Below are 19,052 nucleotides of genomic sequence, written 5' to 3'. Positions count from 1 at the left end.
TACTCCAGGACCAAGAGCCAGCTCTGCTGCCAGCTGCCCCACAGCAGTTGTGACAGGTCCCGCGTTCCCTCAGCAGGTTGGCCCAAGATGCATTCACTGCTGAGTAAATTTTGAAAAATTAATATCCTCTTTAAAAATAAGAGCTCTCTAAAAATTCCACGTTTGAACTAAGTCATAAAGGGTATACTCTATATTCCTGCATTAGTGCTAAAGCCTACCTACAAAAATTCCACCTTCTAGAGAAAGAATGAATCTAACGAGCCCTTCAGGTGGTGTTGCTAACCAATATCATTCATAACAGTCAACGTCCTCATAGACATTGAAGGAAGATGGGAAATACACATTACAGATCAAAGAATTATGTTCTATTTTGAGAAAACAAAGACACACATGCACATCTGGCTTATATACAGCTATTTTTAACCCAGAATGGAGTAAATCAGTTAAAAAGAATTACAGAGAATATTCCTATGACGCAATATTTTAATAAAGAATTGGTAAATACTAATACCGCTTGGAAAGTTTGGAGAGAAAGATATATGCTTCTATAATTGTAACATGTAACTGTGTTAGGATCAATAGAAAAACTGAGCATGTTACACGTATTTCATAGCATTCTAACTTTCTCGGTATTTTTATCTCTGCTCATTACAGCGTTCCAGACTAGAAACCAACTCCTACCATTCATTTAAAGCCAACACATTAATACAAACAACACTTTAACGGAAGAAAATGCCAATGATTTTTCCATACTCAATTTCTCTAATAAAACAATCCTTTACCATCTATTATTACATACAAATTAGCATTAAAAAAAAAGAACCAACTTGAAGTAAACATATACATTTATACTGGTATTTGTACTGTCTGTCTTTCAGTTTAGAATAAGGGACAACAGTAACTAAGATCTGTAATTACCTGTAACTGTTTAGTTCTTCAGCAGCATGATTAATTTTTTCATCTACTTTCGAAAGCTTTTCTTCCTTCTGTAAGCGTTCTCTCTCTTCTACTGTCAGTTTCCTTTAAAAAAGTCAAACTGGTTAACTCTACTTCATATCAACAATTCATACCAATTCATACCAATTCACACCAACAAGATGCTGCAGAGTGTCTCAAGAAAAACTACTCAAATCATATAAGCATAAAAAATACTTGCTATTTATCCAGATAATAACGAGTTTTACAGCAACACAAGTAGTCTGTATTCCTATTAATTTACTCATTAATTGTTCTCTATGAAACATTCAGATTATCACTGTTCCCCAAAGAAATTCTAAAGATCTTCCATAGCCCCAAAGATTAAAGTTTCTCTTATACAGAAATACATCAACTTTAGGCAGTAAACACCAATTTTCTATCTACAAAAATAGAATTGCACTAACTTTTGATGATTTATCCCAATACTTCAAATTGTAAAATAGTTTTCCAGAGAATAAAATGATTCCTCATCATTAAGAATGAAATTATTTCCAAGTCCCTTTCCCCCCCTTTTTTTTTGTGTTAGCCTTGGTCAGGGAGTTGAAGAGGAAACATCCACATTCCAGATTACAAATTAGGCACAAGGTAATTCTGCAGAACACACACAGATAATGTGACCACCTAACAGACCTGAATAGGATGAACTGGTCACTCTATCTAAAAAGCACTTCTTTGCTAGTAAAGCATCTAAACCATGGATCTGTTGAACATGCTATAAGTGTCTATCCTCAATTCCAATTTTCTATTTTCCTTTTATTTGCTCGGGTGTGACTTTTCTTTAAAGCTAATCACCACTTTTACTCCGCTATCTAATCATGCCAGCTTCTCCCAAATCCTTTTTTTAGCCTTTCTAAAATCTTTGATAAGCACCATGTATTTGCTCTAAGCTGCAATACAGTGTCATTAAATAGCATCGACATCATCTGTAAACATTTGCTGTTTTGGCTGCACATAGCAGTCTCTTTTTTTAAGAGGCTTCTCGTTTTTTTACATAAGCCAGCATTTGATTTTAAAAAGGGAGTGTAGTGGACTGGGGGAAAGGGCAGGGACTTCTTCAAGAATTCAAATATCTACACATCATGTATGAATTCAGTTACCGAAAGAAACATTTTAACAAGATGCTGCATACTTCTCAGGTCAGGATCAGAATTTGTGCTGCTTTTCTTGCTGCCTTCAAGATTAGGTCTGGCCCTTGAAATAGTTTCTTGCTAAAGAAATTCTAGTTTTATGCCCCCCTCCTCTGACCACATAAACACTTCTAATTACTAAAACAATATTCCATTCTTAACAACTCTATTTTCAGTCTTTAGCTTTCTGAATTTCACTGAATAAACCATAATCCCTACTGAAATCCTGACTGGGAGTTAAAAAGCACAGTCCTTGTATTGTATTATTCTTTGTCAGGATAAAGTGATTCACAGGGATTCTATGCTGCTTACCAGAAATAGTCAATTTGCCCGTCTGTTTTAACTCTAGGTTTAGTTTTACACATAGCCCTACTCTTCCCCACACACAGTTCTCTTCCCCCTAGAAAATACATCCCACAATTAAAGCAGCATCAAAATATCTTTCTTTCATTATGTTTGATATGCATATTATGTCTTATCTTTATTTTGAGCCAAGCTTCCCTACTTCACCCACCCTACTTCACATACTAAGACTTGTTCGGAAAAAAAAAAAAAACAACATGCTTTTGGAAAAGTCGTAAAGGAATACATCATGATTATAATGAAAATAATTACTACAAAATTACTTTGATAATAAACAAACAAGAAGGTTTAACATTCCAGAATTTTTTGACTTAAAATATCTTGCTAAGTAGTATTTAAATTTTCAGTAATTTTCAGCCCTCAAAAGAGTATAAAAATCTCAATCGAATAATGTGTTGAATATAAAAATCAAGAAGAGCCTGTACCTGTGCAGTTTCATTTCATTTTCTTGATAAAGCTCAGTCATGACTTTAAGTTTTTGTTGAAGCTTTTGAACTTCACTGTCTAAACGTTCATTTTCAGACTGCAAGGAAGCTTGTTCAGTTTGGAGGCTTTCTATACGTTCTGTCAAATTTAGGAACAATTAATTATATTGGGAATAACACATAGTTTACAAAATCAAAATAACTGCAACATTTCATTAACTAGTAGGTTTGTTATATTCTCTGATGCTATGCTGTTTTAATAAGCAGTAATATATACTAATAAGCGTCCATCAGTTACACAAGTAAGAAAGTACTGCCTCTTTGATAGAAGACAGAAACTATGCTCTTTATCTGCCACACAGAGCAGCTCTGACCAAATACCCAACCTTTCTGATCCCTCTGACTCACACAGCTTCTCTGGACAATACTGTTTTGCAATCCAAAATCCAAATTTCATTTAAAGCTTTTATTATTATAAATATTTTACTAAAGAAGTAAGGTCTGTATGATCACATACTCTTGAAAATTTAGCCAAGTGAACTCTCACCAACTGGCCTGAAGGGATAACTTGGATTTGTCAAAGTCTTATGTAGCCAAAATAAGGTCTGTCCTGCTCCTTTTCCTGCTCTTTACTTCCCAGCCACTATTCCTATGCCTCTTTCGAGCAAGATGCAGAACTTCAATGAAATCTGAATACCTTTACAGAACAGAGATATAATCCACTTGGAAAACACTTTTTTAATGTCAGTTTAATGACCCTCAAAATTACTGTTTTACTCAAACAATCAAGTTCAGTATGTTCAAGTATGATGAATACTTTGCTGTCTGCTATCTAAAAATGCAATACCTAACTCCAGATCTTTTTGGAATTAATGTGCCTGTATTTTAATTTTATAAAATATAACTCAGTATAACAAATGCAACAAAGGACAAAACAGACTAAGATGTTTTTAGACTCAGTTTTCCAGATGCAAAATTTTAAATTTTATGAAGTTTTCAGCATTACAAACTACAAAATTTAAAGTTTGTTTCATGTCCAGATTTCTTTCATAAAGAAGATAATACACAATTACTAACATCACTGGGCACATGTATTTTGAGCTCCTATATTCCCAACAGCACACAAAGAAATTCAGAAATTGTGCTTTAGCAGTCATCACACATCACTACACTTTAATATCTGCTTAAGTTAGTTAGCTAAATTACTGATTTTTAGCAGTAAAGCAACCAGAGCTATTCCTGCAGTATTAATTCTTTTTTCAGTGAAAGTAATGCTTACAGACTATAATATTATTTGATAAAAACAGCATCTTATTACCCTTAAAAGCAAAGCATTAAATTACCTGTAAGCTCTCCTTTAGCTTTATTTTCATCAGACAGTTTTGAATATACTTGTTCTCTTTCTGTTTCCAGAGTCTTTAAACAAGCATTTAACTACAATCAAAACATTAAAATTAGCTTATTAAGATCACCAGAAAAAAAATTATCTGCATGTAAAAATACGTAATTAAATATCAAAAGATGCTGAACTCTGTTTTACTGTTAGATGCTTATCTGCATCTGAATTTATCATAATTGCATTTATTCCATTTTTCTCCCCCTCAATCCACATATTTCTTAAAATCACATACCTTTGCAGCATGTATCAATTTCTTTATGGTTCGTTTTTGCTGATCATCTGATTAACAGAATAGAACACATTACATAAACAGCATTGGAAGGTTTGTGACAGAACTTACTACTGAGATATTTTGTCTGTTTTCATTATTTTGCTTATAACATTTATTATTTATTAACTAGTCTTCAACATATCATAATAAGAATAGTATATTTTAAAAAGAGGAAAATTTCCCTGTATTTTAATACTTTGTTTTGTCGGTCAGACTGAGAATGTCTACATTTCAAAGTGAGGTGCTGAGCAGAGCATAAACTGTCAGACTTACTGGGCTGTGCCCTGTGTTACAACCAGCCCTGCCATACAGAGAAGCTGCAGCGAGAACCAGGAGGAAGAAAGGCCTTTCTCTGCTGCCACACTAAGCCATTCGGAGCATCAAATTCTCTGCGTTACTCTGTAGTAAGGATATATATTTTACCTCTGTACACTGCCCCACAGTATCACAGTCTATTTTATTCTGGAGGTTTCTAAGCATAAGCTGAGCTATCCAACATGAACACCAACATTGGATGAGGTTTGAAACTACATTGGCTTTGTCAAAGTTCTATCTTGAAACTTTTCTGGAAGTTCTAGGCTCATTCTACATTCCTAAAATACCTATTAAATAATTTTAAAAGCAGGGATCGAGCCAAACCTTACCTAAAGGCTCTCCATTTTCTGTTTCACCTTTTATTTCAGTGTCCCAGTGATTATCTTCAGTGCTCTCATCTTCTCTTATGGCTGAACTCCAGTCTTTCATCTTTAGTAAGTACTGTGTCAATGACTAAAAAAAAGTCCCCACAAAACAAGAACAAAAAAAACAAATATAAGCAATGAAATGTGGTTACCATTCCAATTACTTTTTCAAGTTCTCTCCTTTATTTAGTTCCATTCACACATTAATCCTCACACATAGGAAAGTAATGTTGGACATAAGAATCCTATCAAAACATATAACCTGCAGATCAACAAATATGCCCTAGTGAAGACTCCTCAGATAGCCAAGTAAACATGCTTTTAACAGTATATGTGACCTTCCCCAAACCCAAAGCAAAAAAGTAAATACTCTTCAGAATTAAATGTGTTTTTTCCAAGGCTGCCACAGACTGCTCCGCTGTGCTGCCAAGCAACCTTGTTTGCTTAGCAAGAAACAAAACATCAGAGGATGGAAACAACAAACAAAAAAACCTTAAACAGCTTAGTGCATATTATGACACAGAAAGGTTGTTAGACTTTCTCAGAATTTGCTAATGATTAGCATTAGTAATCATTAACAGCAAGCATTAGTAATCTGAGTAACTTGACTCAGCACTAGATCTAATAATTTACCTTAACTTGACTCTCTTTATTTTTCATTACTTCTTCCATATCTGCTTTAGATGATTGAGACATTTTAGTTTGTTCATTTAATTCAGTAAATCGTTCACCCCATCCTTCAGCTTCTTGCAAAAGCTAAGAAGAGAATATTAATGTGATTATTGTTGTAACTAAGAATCAAGGATGAGCAGCACTTGAGCCTATTATGTATATTATCTATGTACATGCAGAAACTTAAGCTCATCAAGTAAGAATTAAACAGGCAGAGACTATAACACAGTTAAAGACTCAAGAGTTGAAAGTAACAATTTTATATTATTGTCCCACTATTTTAGTGGCAGTAGATCTGTATTGTAACTAGTTGCGAGGATATTTTAAGAAATTAGCAGAACAGTTCAGTTACTATTTCACTCAAAAAAGACAGTATCAACATCAACATCAACAGACAATTTAGCAACAACGTGTAACAAACATCCAGGAACACCAGGGAATGTCTAGAAAGGACAAGACTTATCCACCAACATGTGCACCCACTTCAGAAATTATATCTCCTCTTTTTTCACCTACAAGAGGTAAGCAAGGTAAAGGAAAACCTAGAAGCTTTTAGAAAGCAATGTAAATTTGCATGACTTGCAAAACTGCCCTATCTCCCCTACTCTAGTCCACACAACATAATTTTTAAGTCTGATTTTTAAAATAGCCTCCCTGTTAATAAAAGTTTCAGCAGTTGTATATAATCAGAACCTAGAAGTAAATATTTTTCTGATTAGTATAGTCAACTAAGACAGACAAGTGGATTTATGATTACATTTTTGTACATCCTAGTAAAAGTGCATTTTACAAAAATACTTTACAGCAGTCAAAGGGATCGCTACACTTCACCAGTCCACTAAAAATGAGCATTGCAACATATTAAGTAATTAAATCCTGCCTACATATTATAAAAAGGATATTAAAATGATTCAGGTTTAAAAAACAATCAGAAACACCCCCATACTATAAAAGTATAGGGAACCATGTGTCTTATTCTGAGAAAAGAATATAGCTGTGAACAGTCAACCAGCTTAAAGCACTAAATGTACAAAAACAAGCATCTTAGTTGATCAACAAACATGCAACAGTCCCTACTACTAAAAATAAGAACAGAAGTGGTAGTTAGACAGGGGAACTGCCATGCAAATACACAAACAAGCACCTCTTAACAGAAGATGAAGTAAAAGGTATAAACCAAAATGTAGGTCACCAAAATTAAGCAAACACCTGGCACAGATCTGCACATTTCGAGAAGTAAATGCTGCATATTAATTTATAGCATCATGCAAACTAGGTATTACAGGTAACAAAAACACTGTTGATGCTAATATTGCTCAAAAGACACACAAGCAGCTACTTTTATGGTTAAGTTTCATTTCTCAAAGGGAAGCTAAGCTTTAAGAGACTCATTCTACACTGAGAGAAACAGATTAAACTGATGTGACTTTATATAAGAATTACAGTGAAGAGAAATAGCAAGGATTTGTAGTGAGCTAAAGCAATATAATTTTTAAACGTTCCTGCAGAAAAGAAAGCAAGCACGGAAAGTTTGGAGTTCATTAACAGTTTCCTTGTCCAAATTAAAAGGCCCCAATCTTCTCTCTGACCCATCATACATGTCTTTTCAGACAGCACATCTGTTACAACAGGTAAGCAATGATGTGCCAGAAGGTTATGACAAATTAGCCCGAGTGGATAGAAGAAGAAAGTACTCTAACATCCATGAACAAAAACATCTTTGTTACCTGTTGAACACAAGTGAAATTCCATCTTTAAAATGTTAAAGATGAGAAGAAAAAAACAAATAAAAATAAAAAAGGATATTCTAGTAGAGAAAACCTAACTTTTATTGCTTACAACTACCTTTTCTTAGAAAATATTAATAAGAAAAACTTATTTGCTGGTTCTGTGAGTGTGGTCTTTCATTTACCAAAAAAAAAAAAAAAAAAAAGCTAAATACGACATACACGAATGTGCTCAATTTACTTAAACTGCAAAACAACTCTGTGATAACATGTTGATAATTTATAGATAACATACCTTGAGTTCCAATTCTTCTTAAATCATGTGATTAAAAAGTTATCATACCCAGTCTACTTCATCTCAAAATAATTCTAAAAGCTTTATTTCTAACTAGGAACCTGAAAGGTTAATTACATCCTGGCTGTTTTTTACTGAAATATTCCTATTTTTGCTTGGTATAAAATGACTGTTCATAAACTGTAAGCGATTCTCTGTCTTCAGTATTACATTGCTTTAATTTCTTTCTTTTTTTTAAATGAAGATTAAAGGAAAGGAACACACTTTCCACAAGGAAATAAAAACCAAATAAAAACCTTGAATGCCAAAAGCTACCAGACCCCATTGGAGACGGGGGCTAGGGGCGGATGTCAAGAAACATCATCTTACAGTGAATACCCAAGTCTATTATTTGTCCAGGAAGAGAATGTAATAGAATGTAATATAATTATATCTTGTACTTCTTTTTCTCTTCTAAAGGAGTATATATTTGACCAAAAAAAAGAATAAAAAGAGAAGGTTTTAATGAGAATGCAGCTGCGTGGAACTGGAATGTCCCCGCACAGAAATTTTTCCATTTCCAGAAGTGTGTGTTTTCCTGAATCAGTAGGTCTGATACCTAAAATGTCCTGCTGGGGGAGGGCTGAGGCCCGTCAGTGGCTTTTTATAAGGCTGCCAAAAAAACAATCAGCCTCTACATCTATCCTCAAAGACAACAGGACACTGTGAAGACAACAAGGAAATCAGACAGGCATGAAAATTAAGTACATCTCATAAAAACAGAACATTCCATGGAATGTCTAATGTTAAAAAAATATACAAAGAAATATACAAAAATATACAAAAAGAAAATGATGGCATATTTTCACAGTAAAACTAGTTATGCACAGGACAAGCATTTCACATGCTAAGAATTTAAAAATAATTATTCTCTGGGGTTCGGCTACATTGTGGAAAACAAACAGTTAAAAATCAAGAAATAACTATCCTTTCTGCGCCTTCAAACTACTTACCTGAGTTTGGACTAGCTCATCCATATGGATACTACAGTATATTTCTCACTTGCCTTTGGACACACTCCAATTTTTCTGTTTGTTTTACTTTCTGTATTGAATGGGGGCCTTTGCTGGTTGTCTCTTTAACGGATCTTGACTATGGACGTGCTCAAATCACTTTTTTCTCTTCAAGGTCTCAGAATTTCCTCAGCAAAACTCTTACCTATCTTACCCTAGAATGTACTTTCCCTCTCCACAATGTCTTTCATTTTTTTCCAACAAAAGCATTTATTTCTTTGTGAAAAGGAACATTTTTGACAAAACTTATTTCAACACAAATTCATTTTAAAACTGTGCCCTATTCCTCTTTCTGTTTACTGTAAAGCTCAGGTGTTATGAACAAACACATCATGGATGAGCTTCTCAGAAGTCTTACTTATATACATACCACTGCAGGAAAACATAATATTTCCCAATAATTTAAACAGAAAGAACCTACCTGTTTTTCACTTTCCTGGAGATGACAGTTTTCCTCTGCTGCATCTTGAACAGATGTCTTGAGTCTCTCTGTATTAATCTCAAATACTTTTAGGGTGGACTTGGCCTAAGTGAAATGAGAAAGATATAAGAAATGGGGTCACGATGGTTTACTGGACTTCTATTTCAAGTTTTGGACTGTGCTATGTACGTTTTTAAATATGTATTCTTAAAATTCTTAAAAAAGCAGCTTTACTTTTGCTGATAATAATTATTTTTGTAGCACTATGTGTCACTGAGAAGTAAGAAGGCAAAGAAAACACAGGTATCTACTTCCCAGGAAATGGCAATCAAAGCCTGTAATTTCTATCACTAAATCGAATTATACAAAAGCCTCAAAAGCAATACTATTTCTGCTTTCTTAATGGACAAAACAATAAAAAGTAATAATATGGAGAACAGAAAAAATATAAAGATGAGACATACCTCAGCAATTTGGGATTGGATTGATTTTGCTTCATTCTCTAAAGACTCCACTTTCTTTTGAATTTCAGCCACCTGAAAAAAAATAGCTTTCATATAACTTGTTCCACAGATTTAACTGAGGAGGACTAGACAATTATGAAAATTGTTTAAGTTTTCAAGATGAGAGGACTTCTACTATCAAATCAGTAAAACACTGCGTGTGTGTGCGTGTGCGTGCGTGCGTGTGTGTGTGTGTGTGTGTGTGTAGAGAGGTGTTCCATGGATCTAACTTTTCTAGTATGAAAGTGAGTTTGGATGGAGACAAAGGAGAAATATTTTTGATTTATTAAAATGAAACAACAACAACAAAAAATGATAGTTTGTCTTTTCCATACAGAATGCTTTCTCATGAAAAAATAACGTATGTACTGAGTAACGAGAAAGATGGGGTTATTTACACTCTCACCAAATCATCATTTTCTGAGTGCTTAAGTTTTTCTTCTTCCAGTTCTTTTTCAAGATTTTCTATTTCTTGCTTGAGTTCCAAGTTTGCCTTGTTCAATTTTTCATGCGTTTCCTAAATCAAGTTATTTTGATAGTTAATATAACATGCTTAACTACATACAAAGATACAAATACCATTTTAATACTAAGTGACAAAGTACATTTAACAGCTATCATCACATCAAGGATAAATCTCAAAGAACTGTAGCCTCTTGCATATTAATAACACATAACAACTGGCTCTATAGGATCTTAGGTCTAATAGACCTAAGAATTAAATATATCTGTTTACCTGATACATAAATTTTAATTTTTAATTTTAATCTGTGCACTAGTAGGTTATACTGATATACTCAAACCATATCAGGTATGTGAAAATATGCCTCATACACTGTGCTGTCTCTACAGCAACAGTTTACCATTTAGGCAATTTAATATTGTTTGATATGTGATTTGCTCTATTATCAAAAAGAGAAGTTTAGGTGATCCATTCTAGATATGGTATAATCCTTACACAAACTTTTTTCAATTTAAGTGCTTTGCTTCTATGTCACTTTCAGAAAGACAGAATGAAAACAATGCTCTGAATTAAAACAATCAAGTTTTTTTTCTTAAATATGCAGAATTTTCCAAAACACTGCCTTAAATTATAAAAATAGTCATTCGCACTTTATGTTTTTACCTCTAGAAAAGATGCATCTGTTGAATCTTTCACAATGCTATCATCATTCAGAAATGATTCCAAATCTTCAAACTGAAAGACACAGTTTATATCAAAATGTAAAAAAAATCGCTTACATAATAGAGTTATTTTGTGATGCTCTAATCTGAAATATAACTACAATCTAAACATTTAGTCATAGACTGTCCTGGAAATGTTTAGCCCCAGTAGGTTATCGCAGCATAAAACATTTTAAACTTATTTCCAGTGCACTATTCTCTATTCAGCTTTAAGGCAGAACTTGCTAACACTTTAAACACACTTAAAATATACTGACAAAAAAAAAGCATTTGAAGAATCACTTTTTAAATAAGACACTTACTTTTATGCTCATGTTTAACACTTCAAATACAGAAATGGGTTCACTGAGATATTTGAAAAGACAGTAGCAATTGAGGAATAATTACCTCTTTCTTGCAAAGGCTGAGTTTTTCAAGCATTTTGCATTTATCTTCAACTAGTTCAGCAATTTTATTGGCAAGCTGCTTTTCTCTTCCTAGAAAAAAAAAAAGAAAAAAAAGGCTAAATGTTGCAATACTCATTTAAAAGTAGCAAGAAAGAAAATCATTTTTCCAAAGAAACAGTATGAGAAATGAGCTTACCTACATAAAGTCGGCTTCTAACCTGAAATAAAAAGAATAAATGCTTAAAACATGATTCCATAATTGTTTAATCATGAAACTTAAGACTGAAATACAAATGAGGGCTGCTGTAAAAATCAAAAATCACATTCTGCACTCTACCACTTCATGTCGGTGTTTGTCTTGTCCTTTTCTAACTCCAATTAAACAAAGAGGAGAGAGGAAAGGAGGCCAGTTTTCACCTGGAACACTTTCACGACCCACCTCTCTGTATAGTCATAATATAACCCTGCATGTCCATTATATAGTGCCTATCATATAATACAGAGATAAAGGAGTAGGAAAACAGGAGGACAAAGAGAGAAGGGCTACAGGGCAGCTCAGACTTAACTGTTCAGGAGAGGAGGGAGAAAAAAAAAAAAAAAAAACACAAACACATTTTTATATGCAATATGTAACAGTCAGAGCTGTAGTAAAGGTACCACTTGACAGGCAAACTGCTCAGATGCAGCTTTGTAAAGTGCCACATCAGCAGCCATCAATCGAGACCAATCAAAATCTATCAAACCACAAGACAAAACTTCTCACAGCTGGTCTGGACAGAAGGCAGAGATGCAGATGCAGAGCTAGGCTGAACCCACAAGATCTTCACCACATCCATTCCTCTTGGGCAGGCTAGGGGATGCACCTGACAGAGCCTCTCTCGCCTTTTTTTCTTGGTTCTCTTTAAAGCAACAGAGGATGGCCAGGAATCCAAGAAGTAGAAGGGAGACGGTCACATCCATCCCTACACTCCCATCACCATCCAAGAAAAACAAACCAAACCCCATTACTTTGAACAAGTAACCATTCATTCTTCAGTGAACAGCTCGCACAGTTTCAGCACAGACTAATGAAGTTGCCAATTATTTTTGTAATATCTAATATCTTAGTGATATTATCAGGTGCCACATGTAGGAAAACCATACTTTGGTTGCTGCTTGACCGATTTCAGCAGAAACACGGTTTTCTTACCATTCAGAAGGATGCTGTTGACTAATCTCAGAATGACCTGTTCCTAAATGAGCTTAAGCCAGTATCTTTTGTCTGTGTGTAGAGTACTCAGACAACAACTGCCAGACACTACAATAAGGAAGAATGCCACACACGATTCTCCTCAGACATTCTCTGACACGAGATAGATTAACCTTCTGATTGAACAGATTTGGCCAGAGAAATGAAAGACAACTAGGAAGGCTTGAGTCTGCAATTGTTATAAAGAAAATCACATTAAAAATAGAAGAGACTTTTCCCTACCTTAAGGGAGAGAGCAAAGACGATGGGGCCAGGCTCTTTTCAGTGGTGGCCAACAACAGGACAAGAGAAAATAGCCACAAACTGAAGCACCGAAAACTCCACCGGAACTCAAGAAAAAAAATTATTGACAGTGAGGGTGGCAGAGGACAGGCACAGGTTACCAAGAGAGGTTGTGGAGTCTCCTTCTCTGGAGATCTTCAAAACCAACTTGGACGCAGTCCTGTGCCACGTACTCTGGGTGACCCTGCATGTGCAGGGGGGTTGGACTAGCTGATCTCTAGAGGTCCCTTCCAACCTTAATGATTCTATGATTCTATAGGCAGTACTTTGCACACAGCTTCAGGAAGGAGAGTGATAAAGTAAATAAATAGTTCATACAAAATTCTGTAATCATGAAGGTGATAAACTCGCAATGTTGTTTAAAAACTACTTGTTCCAGGAAAGGAGCAGGTAAAGCAATACAACTATAAGGCTCTGATGCTCACACATGCTCTGTGCCAGGGGCAAGACAATCTGAAAGGCTGCTTTCATCAAAAGAAAGAAAAAAAGTTTGGCAGAAGATTGAAAGAAACCTTCCCACAGTTTCAATAGTGTTGAGGCCCTGTTCAAAGATAAGGTTTGTACCTGGCGGCTAAGTATAAGAGCACTCATATAAAGAACCTTTGAACGGAGAAGCATATGAACTGAATGAAGCAGACATGCCACGAGATTATTTTGTGAGCAGGCAACACAACTGAATGCAAATCCACCCTGCTTCAGGTGCAGCACAGGTGCACAAGTTTCAGGACCTCTAATGAAATTAGTAAATTATGCAAATGTAGTTAAAGTGAGAACTTTGTGTGGCTGCAATCACCATGAATTTACTGTGACCTTACATCTCAGCAAACTCAATTTGCAAGCAACTTAACTGTTTTGGAATGGCTACCAGATCGATTTTCTTATCTGCCTTTAGGAAAAGTTCAACCTTTCAGCAGAAGTTGTCCTGCTTTTCCAGAAACATCCTGTAAACATTTATCAACAAAACCAACATCTAAGCCATCAAGCAAAATTACTGTAAGCATGAGTAAGTAAAATCCTGGTTTTACAATATTGCACTGAAGCAGAATGGATAACGCCATTACCTTCTCTAGCTCTAGTTGCTACTGATGTTAGGACCAGTTTTAGATTATTCACTCAGACTTCCCTCCTTGCTAAGGTGGGCAGAGAATGAAGATATTCCTAGTTCAGGAAAAGTATCATGAAAGTTGCCTTGCCAGCATTACTTCATGCTCTGAGAAAAGTGACAAAGGTCCTAACACCGAACTTTGCAACTTCTGGCTTATACAATTCACTCCCAGAATAACCTGTATGATATCTTTTAATTAGTTGTTATTTTATCTCAAAGAAACCATTCCACAGCAGGAACAACCAAGTACAAATTCAAAATGTTTCAGGACAATCTTGTTAAATACAATTAAAACAACATCAACAACAAAAAACAGCAAGCAAACTAAGACATAGAACATAACCAATAAAGTTACATTAAGAATACAGGGGTTTTGCACATTTGATATTATAACGTACATTCACTGAGTCTCTGCACAATGACACATCAAAAAGAAATATCTTTACAGTGATAAACTCTTAACCACACACACAGAAAATCCAAAATCAAAGACTAAGCAGATGTACATCCTCTGTGGAAACTAGTGATGCAAAAAAAGTTCAACTTGGGCGCTCATGTTCCACTCCTACTCTTACAACCTAACATGCTCAAACAGAATGGCGATTTTAACGAAACCAACAATACCAAGACAAACTAGAAAGCAGGAAAAAATGAATCAAAACTACAGACATGTTAATTTACACAAACACGAACCTCCCTGAAAACATGCACTTTGCTCTTGAAAATACCAGGTGGCATTTCTCCAGATCTAAGTTTCAATTGTTAAAAATATTAACACGGCCTATATATCTGTATGTTACTTGAATACTTACTGATTGATAACTTCTGTATACAAACAGGAAAACGGTAAAGACGCCGACAACGCCAGCACAAATCACTATTTCCCATGGGAAACCATACAGATCAGCGCCAGGTCTCATATCTTCAGGCAGCGATGCCACAGCCTGGAAAACAAAGTCAAAAGCTTCGACGACAGAAAGGAACATTACGTTTTCAGTAGGCTTGGGCAACACATGCCGCATTACCGCTCCCTGCCGAGGCCACGGGCACAGACTGTACGTTAGTCTTTCAGGACCCTGGCGTACAGAAGCCTATGAACGCGCCCCCCGGCACGGCAGGGCCGAGGAGAGGCTCCCGGCCCCGGCTCACCGTGCGCGCCGCCTCCAGGGCCAGCCCGCAGCCGCGCTGCGCGGCCTCCCGCAGCCCCGGCCACAGGCTGGCGGCGCCGCGGCCGCCGGCCGCCATCTTACTGCGGCACGGGGCCCGCCGCGCGGCCCCTACCACTGCCGGGGGGGGGGCGGACGAGACCACTGCTGCCGGGCGCGGGGTGGGGCACAGGTGGGGAACGAGCGGGACGGCCCGCGGGGGGAGGCGGGCTGTACCACTGTGACACGGGGGGGGAGGGGGAGGTGGAACGGGGAGTACCACTGTGACACGGGGGGGGGGGAGGGAGGTGGAACGGGGAGTACCACTGTGAGGGGATGCGGGGGGGAGAAAGCGGCGCCCGCGCGGTGGTGGCGGCGGCGGCCTCCGCTCCCCGCGAGAGCCGGGGGGCGGCGGGGAAGGCGCGGGCGGAGCGACAGGAACAGCGCGGCGGGCCGCGGAGGGTCGCGCCGCTGCTCCTCGGCCGGCGCAGGGACGCGAGCGAGCGGCCGCGGAACGCGCTCGTTGCCCCGCTGTGCGCCGGGACTCACCTGCTCGCCGGCCCCGGCCGCCTCCATGAGCGCTCACGGCGGACAGCGGCCCCGGCGGCAGCGAGGGCCCCGCTGCGGCGCCTCCCGGCGGGGCCCAGCTCGCTCGGAGCGCGGCGCCGGGGCGGGCTGCGCTGGGCAGGGCAGGTGGCTGCGGGCACGGACGGGCGCCCTCGGCCGCCGCGCGGCGCTCGGCCGCGTTGCAGGGGGCCCGGCGCCGCCTTCCCTCCCCAAACGCCTCGACCCGTCCGCGCAACAGCGGGTTCCCCTTCGTGTCATCCCGCGAGCTGATCCCGACCCACGCCGAGGGGTTTTCCCCGCGTGTCACTTCCTTGCTGCGGTGCACACGCGAACTCGGCACCGCGCAGCCGGAGCGACCCGTGTGTGGAGCTGGTGCCGCCTGAGAGGGTGGCGGGGAGAAGGTGCAAGGGGCTCCTTCGTACACGAGTAAATTCTGCCACAGCAGCGAGTAACCAACAAAGAAGAGTCAGAGAGAAAAACTCCCTGGCTCTCTTATCCTAGGCTGTGGCTTGCCCAAAGTGAAGTGAATTATACTGGAAATCAGGAGAAGAAAAAGTGGCTCTTACAGTTCAACTACCCGAACTAAACAGAGTTAAACTCACGTACCAGTATTAAGAGTTTACCGCGTACACTTTATCGGAGGTTGCTCTTCTGTTTCGAGGAGGGGGCAGTGCAAACCTGTCTACCTCTTCTCACACTCCTGTGGCAGCACCGTCTGGCAAGACCCACCTCGCTCTGCCCCCACCAAAACCTCAGGTGCTAAAATAATGCCATATTTTCAGATAATTCTCTCCTTATCTCCCAAATTTCATCCTCCTCCATTTCAGTCCTGTGCATCTTCTCACCTGCAAGGCCTTGACTTTCATTCACTATTTTCATATTGAAATAGCTGAACTACAGGGTCCACCTCAACATACCCTCTAGTTATCTTTGCTGTGGCATTATTTCCAGTAGAATTTCCTTCCCTGAGCTTTCCACTGAAGGCTTTTCCCACATCTGCCCCACATCAACCCTTTTGCTCCAGTATTCTCAAGTATCTCTACCCTTCTCCCAGATCACTGGAGCTCTCCCTCTTCCAGGTCCCCCCTTCTCCTTTCGCAAAACCAGATCTTCCAAAATCCATCCCCTCCAGGCTTGTAACCCATGCTTTGCTTCTCTCCCCTATTTTAATTCCATACTCCTGCAGAAAGCTCTCTCTCCAACATCTGCCTCGTTCTCCCACAGGCCCACCTGTGCTCTGGCCCGACCTCTGCTTCGCTCTTTCTGCTCGGGTCCACCATCCCCACCACCGCTTTGGGCACCACCAAGCCCTCCTCTGCAAGGGCCCATGTCCTTTGCACCCTTCTTTTTCTCCCTCTCAGCAGACAAGCAGAAATCAGGGCTAGTGCAAGAGGAGGGTGGGTGAACCCACCTTACCTGACCAGTGCAAGAAAGAGGACAGGTTCCAGGTGGGGAAGCAACAGAGGAAGCTCTGGGAAGAGCTGCCTGCTGCCCAAGCGGAGGAAAGGGACAGACCCCAGCGGGGAGAGGCTGGACTACAACTTCCTCCTTCAGTCCTGAACATTCCTTGTACTTTAGCCAGGTAATAAATTAATTAGACTAACCTAATTGGGGAGAGCATATCAAGGCAATCAAATTACTTTTGCTTTACTATCTTAAAAAAATCTTAACCTTACAATAGAAATTCTATGTTTTGATATTTAAGATATTGCCTCAGCAGTCTTACATCACTTTTTATATTTTACGTATTTGCTAAGAAGCTTTCTTTATTAGTCATGAACTATTGTAGCTTTGGGATCCAAAACTTTGAAATTATGTTTTTTAAAAAATAAAATTATTCTAATCACATTATGCATCCCTATACAAAATTTCTAAGTCCAAGGAAATTTAATAATTAATTACATGGCAACTAGAGGGAGCCACGAGTTTCCTTTTTAAAAAAATATGTTGCTATTTTGACCACTGAAATTCTTTCTTTCGCATGTAAACATGCAAAATTAATCACCTTAGATTGTGCAGTACAAATGACAGACAGATGAACAGCAGCTAACCTGACATTTTCATGCTCCAGCTCCACCCCATTTGGCTTCACACACCAGAGGAAGCAAGGGGAATACAAAGGCTCTATTTAATTTTTTTTTTTTTAAAGGATTTTGTTGCAGGAAGTGACCAAAAAACTGGGTCAATTTTGCACTAGTATCAGGAAAATAAAAGGCACTTAAAGCAATCTTACCTTTTTGATAATATTTGCCATTGCAGAAAATACAGACTTTACGAATTCCCCAATCTCAAAATCATTCAAGCACAGAAGTATCTGATATATCCAACCGCCTTCTGTTTGTTCACAAGAAAAATAAAGGTTTTGCATTACACATAAAAGTTTCACACTATTTATATTTATATTACATAAGTATTGTATTAGTGTATAAGTTTTTTTAAGTATTATAGTATGTATTATATATGTGTGTCATTTATATAAGTATATTTATATTTAAATTATATATATATTTTGAGATTTCAAATTAAGAAACTTTACACTTACCATTACTTGGAAAGTAGTTCTGAATTTGTGAAGAGGCATCTGAGAAAGGTTTTTTGACATCAACTGGCAAATCAACCACTGAACTGTAGATTTCTTCCTCAGTATTTACTGATGGAATCACTATTGCTTTGGAGTGTTTGTCAATGTTGTGTTCACTGTCTATATCTGTATTTATTTCATGTTCCTCCTTTGGTGTTTCTTCTAGTAGTTTTCTTCTACTGCCTATTCCTGCAAATAATTGTGAAGTGAAAACATGTTTATTTTCAGAGAATTCCATGTTTTCCCTTTTTTTTTTTTACGTGATAACCACCTCTGTTCACATTTTGATTTTTTTCCCCCCTCCATTCAAAGCCAAACACTGAAGTGATGCATTACAATACAAATGTGCTACAGATTTATGATTTAAGAAATGCCAAGTAGCCCTTCATACTTTCTCATATTTATTTTTCATGATTCTTATTTTTTTTTCTCATTTTGTTCATCTTCTGCAACTTTAGTAGTATGTTTTCTTGTTCAGTTTCTTTTCCTTTAACCTCATTTCTATGTATATGATTTAATTCTACCACATTTTCATATGTCCTACTTACTTGCCAGCCTACCTACTTTGCCAGCCTTACATTCATTTGAATCTTGGATAAAGTCTGTGTGTCCAGACTTTTTTTTTCTACATTCTTCATT

At 38.0% G+C, this 19,052-nt stretch overlaps 1 protein-coding gene across 1 annotated transcript in view; it reads right to left on the bottom strand.

Moving 5' to 3' along the window:
• MIA2 (MIA SH3 domain ER export factor 2) overlaps positions 1-19,052 on the bottom strand; it is a 36,855-nt gene that overhangs the window by 11,149 nt on the left and 6,654 nt on the right. The window contains exons 5-19 of the mRNA XM_088529238.1: positions 18,375-18,602; positions 18,066-18,166; positions 14,933-15,064; positions 11,681-11,702; positions 11,486-11,574; positions 11,040-11,111; positions 10,320-10,430; positions 9,875-9,946; positions 9,411-9,515; positions 5,877-5,999; positions 5,208-5,331; positions 4,525-4,571; positions 4,237-4,327; positions 2,894-3,032; positions 919-1,020 (exon numbers count right to left, since the gene is read on the bottom strand). Coding sequence (XP_088385364.1) covers positions 919-1,020; positions 2,894-3,032; positions 4,237-4,327; positions 4,525-4,571; positions 5,208-5,331; positions 5,877-5,999; positions 9,411-9,515; positions 9,875-9,946; positions 10,320-10,430; positions 11,040-11,111; positions 11,486-11,574; positions 11,681-11,702; positions 14,933-15,064; positions 18,066-18,166; positions 18,375-18,602 — 1,558 coding nt within the window. The remainder of the gene's footprint in view (positions 1-918; positions 1,021-2,893; positions 3,033-4,236; positions 4,328-4,524; positions 4,572-5,207; positions 5,332-5,876; positions 6,000-9,410; positions 9,516-9,874; positions 9,947-10,319; positions 10,431-11,039; positions 11,112-11,485; positions 11,575-11,680; positions 11,703-14,932; positions 15,065-18,065; positions 18,167-18,374; positions 18,603-19,052) is intronic.

Source organism: Tinamus guttatus, unplaced genomic scaffold, assembly GCF_059628265.1.
Source record: "Tinamus guttatus ecotype Peru unplaced genomic scaffold, ASM5962826v1 Tinamus_guttatus_pri_ptg000327l, whole genome shotgun sequence".
NCBI classification, from domain to species: Eukaryota; Metazoa; Chordata; class Aves; order Tinamiformes; family Tinamidae; genus Tinamus; species Tinamus guttatus.
The sequence above is the reverse complement of the archived record's forward strand: the minus strand, read 5'-3'. Positions and strand labels throughout refer to the sequence as shown.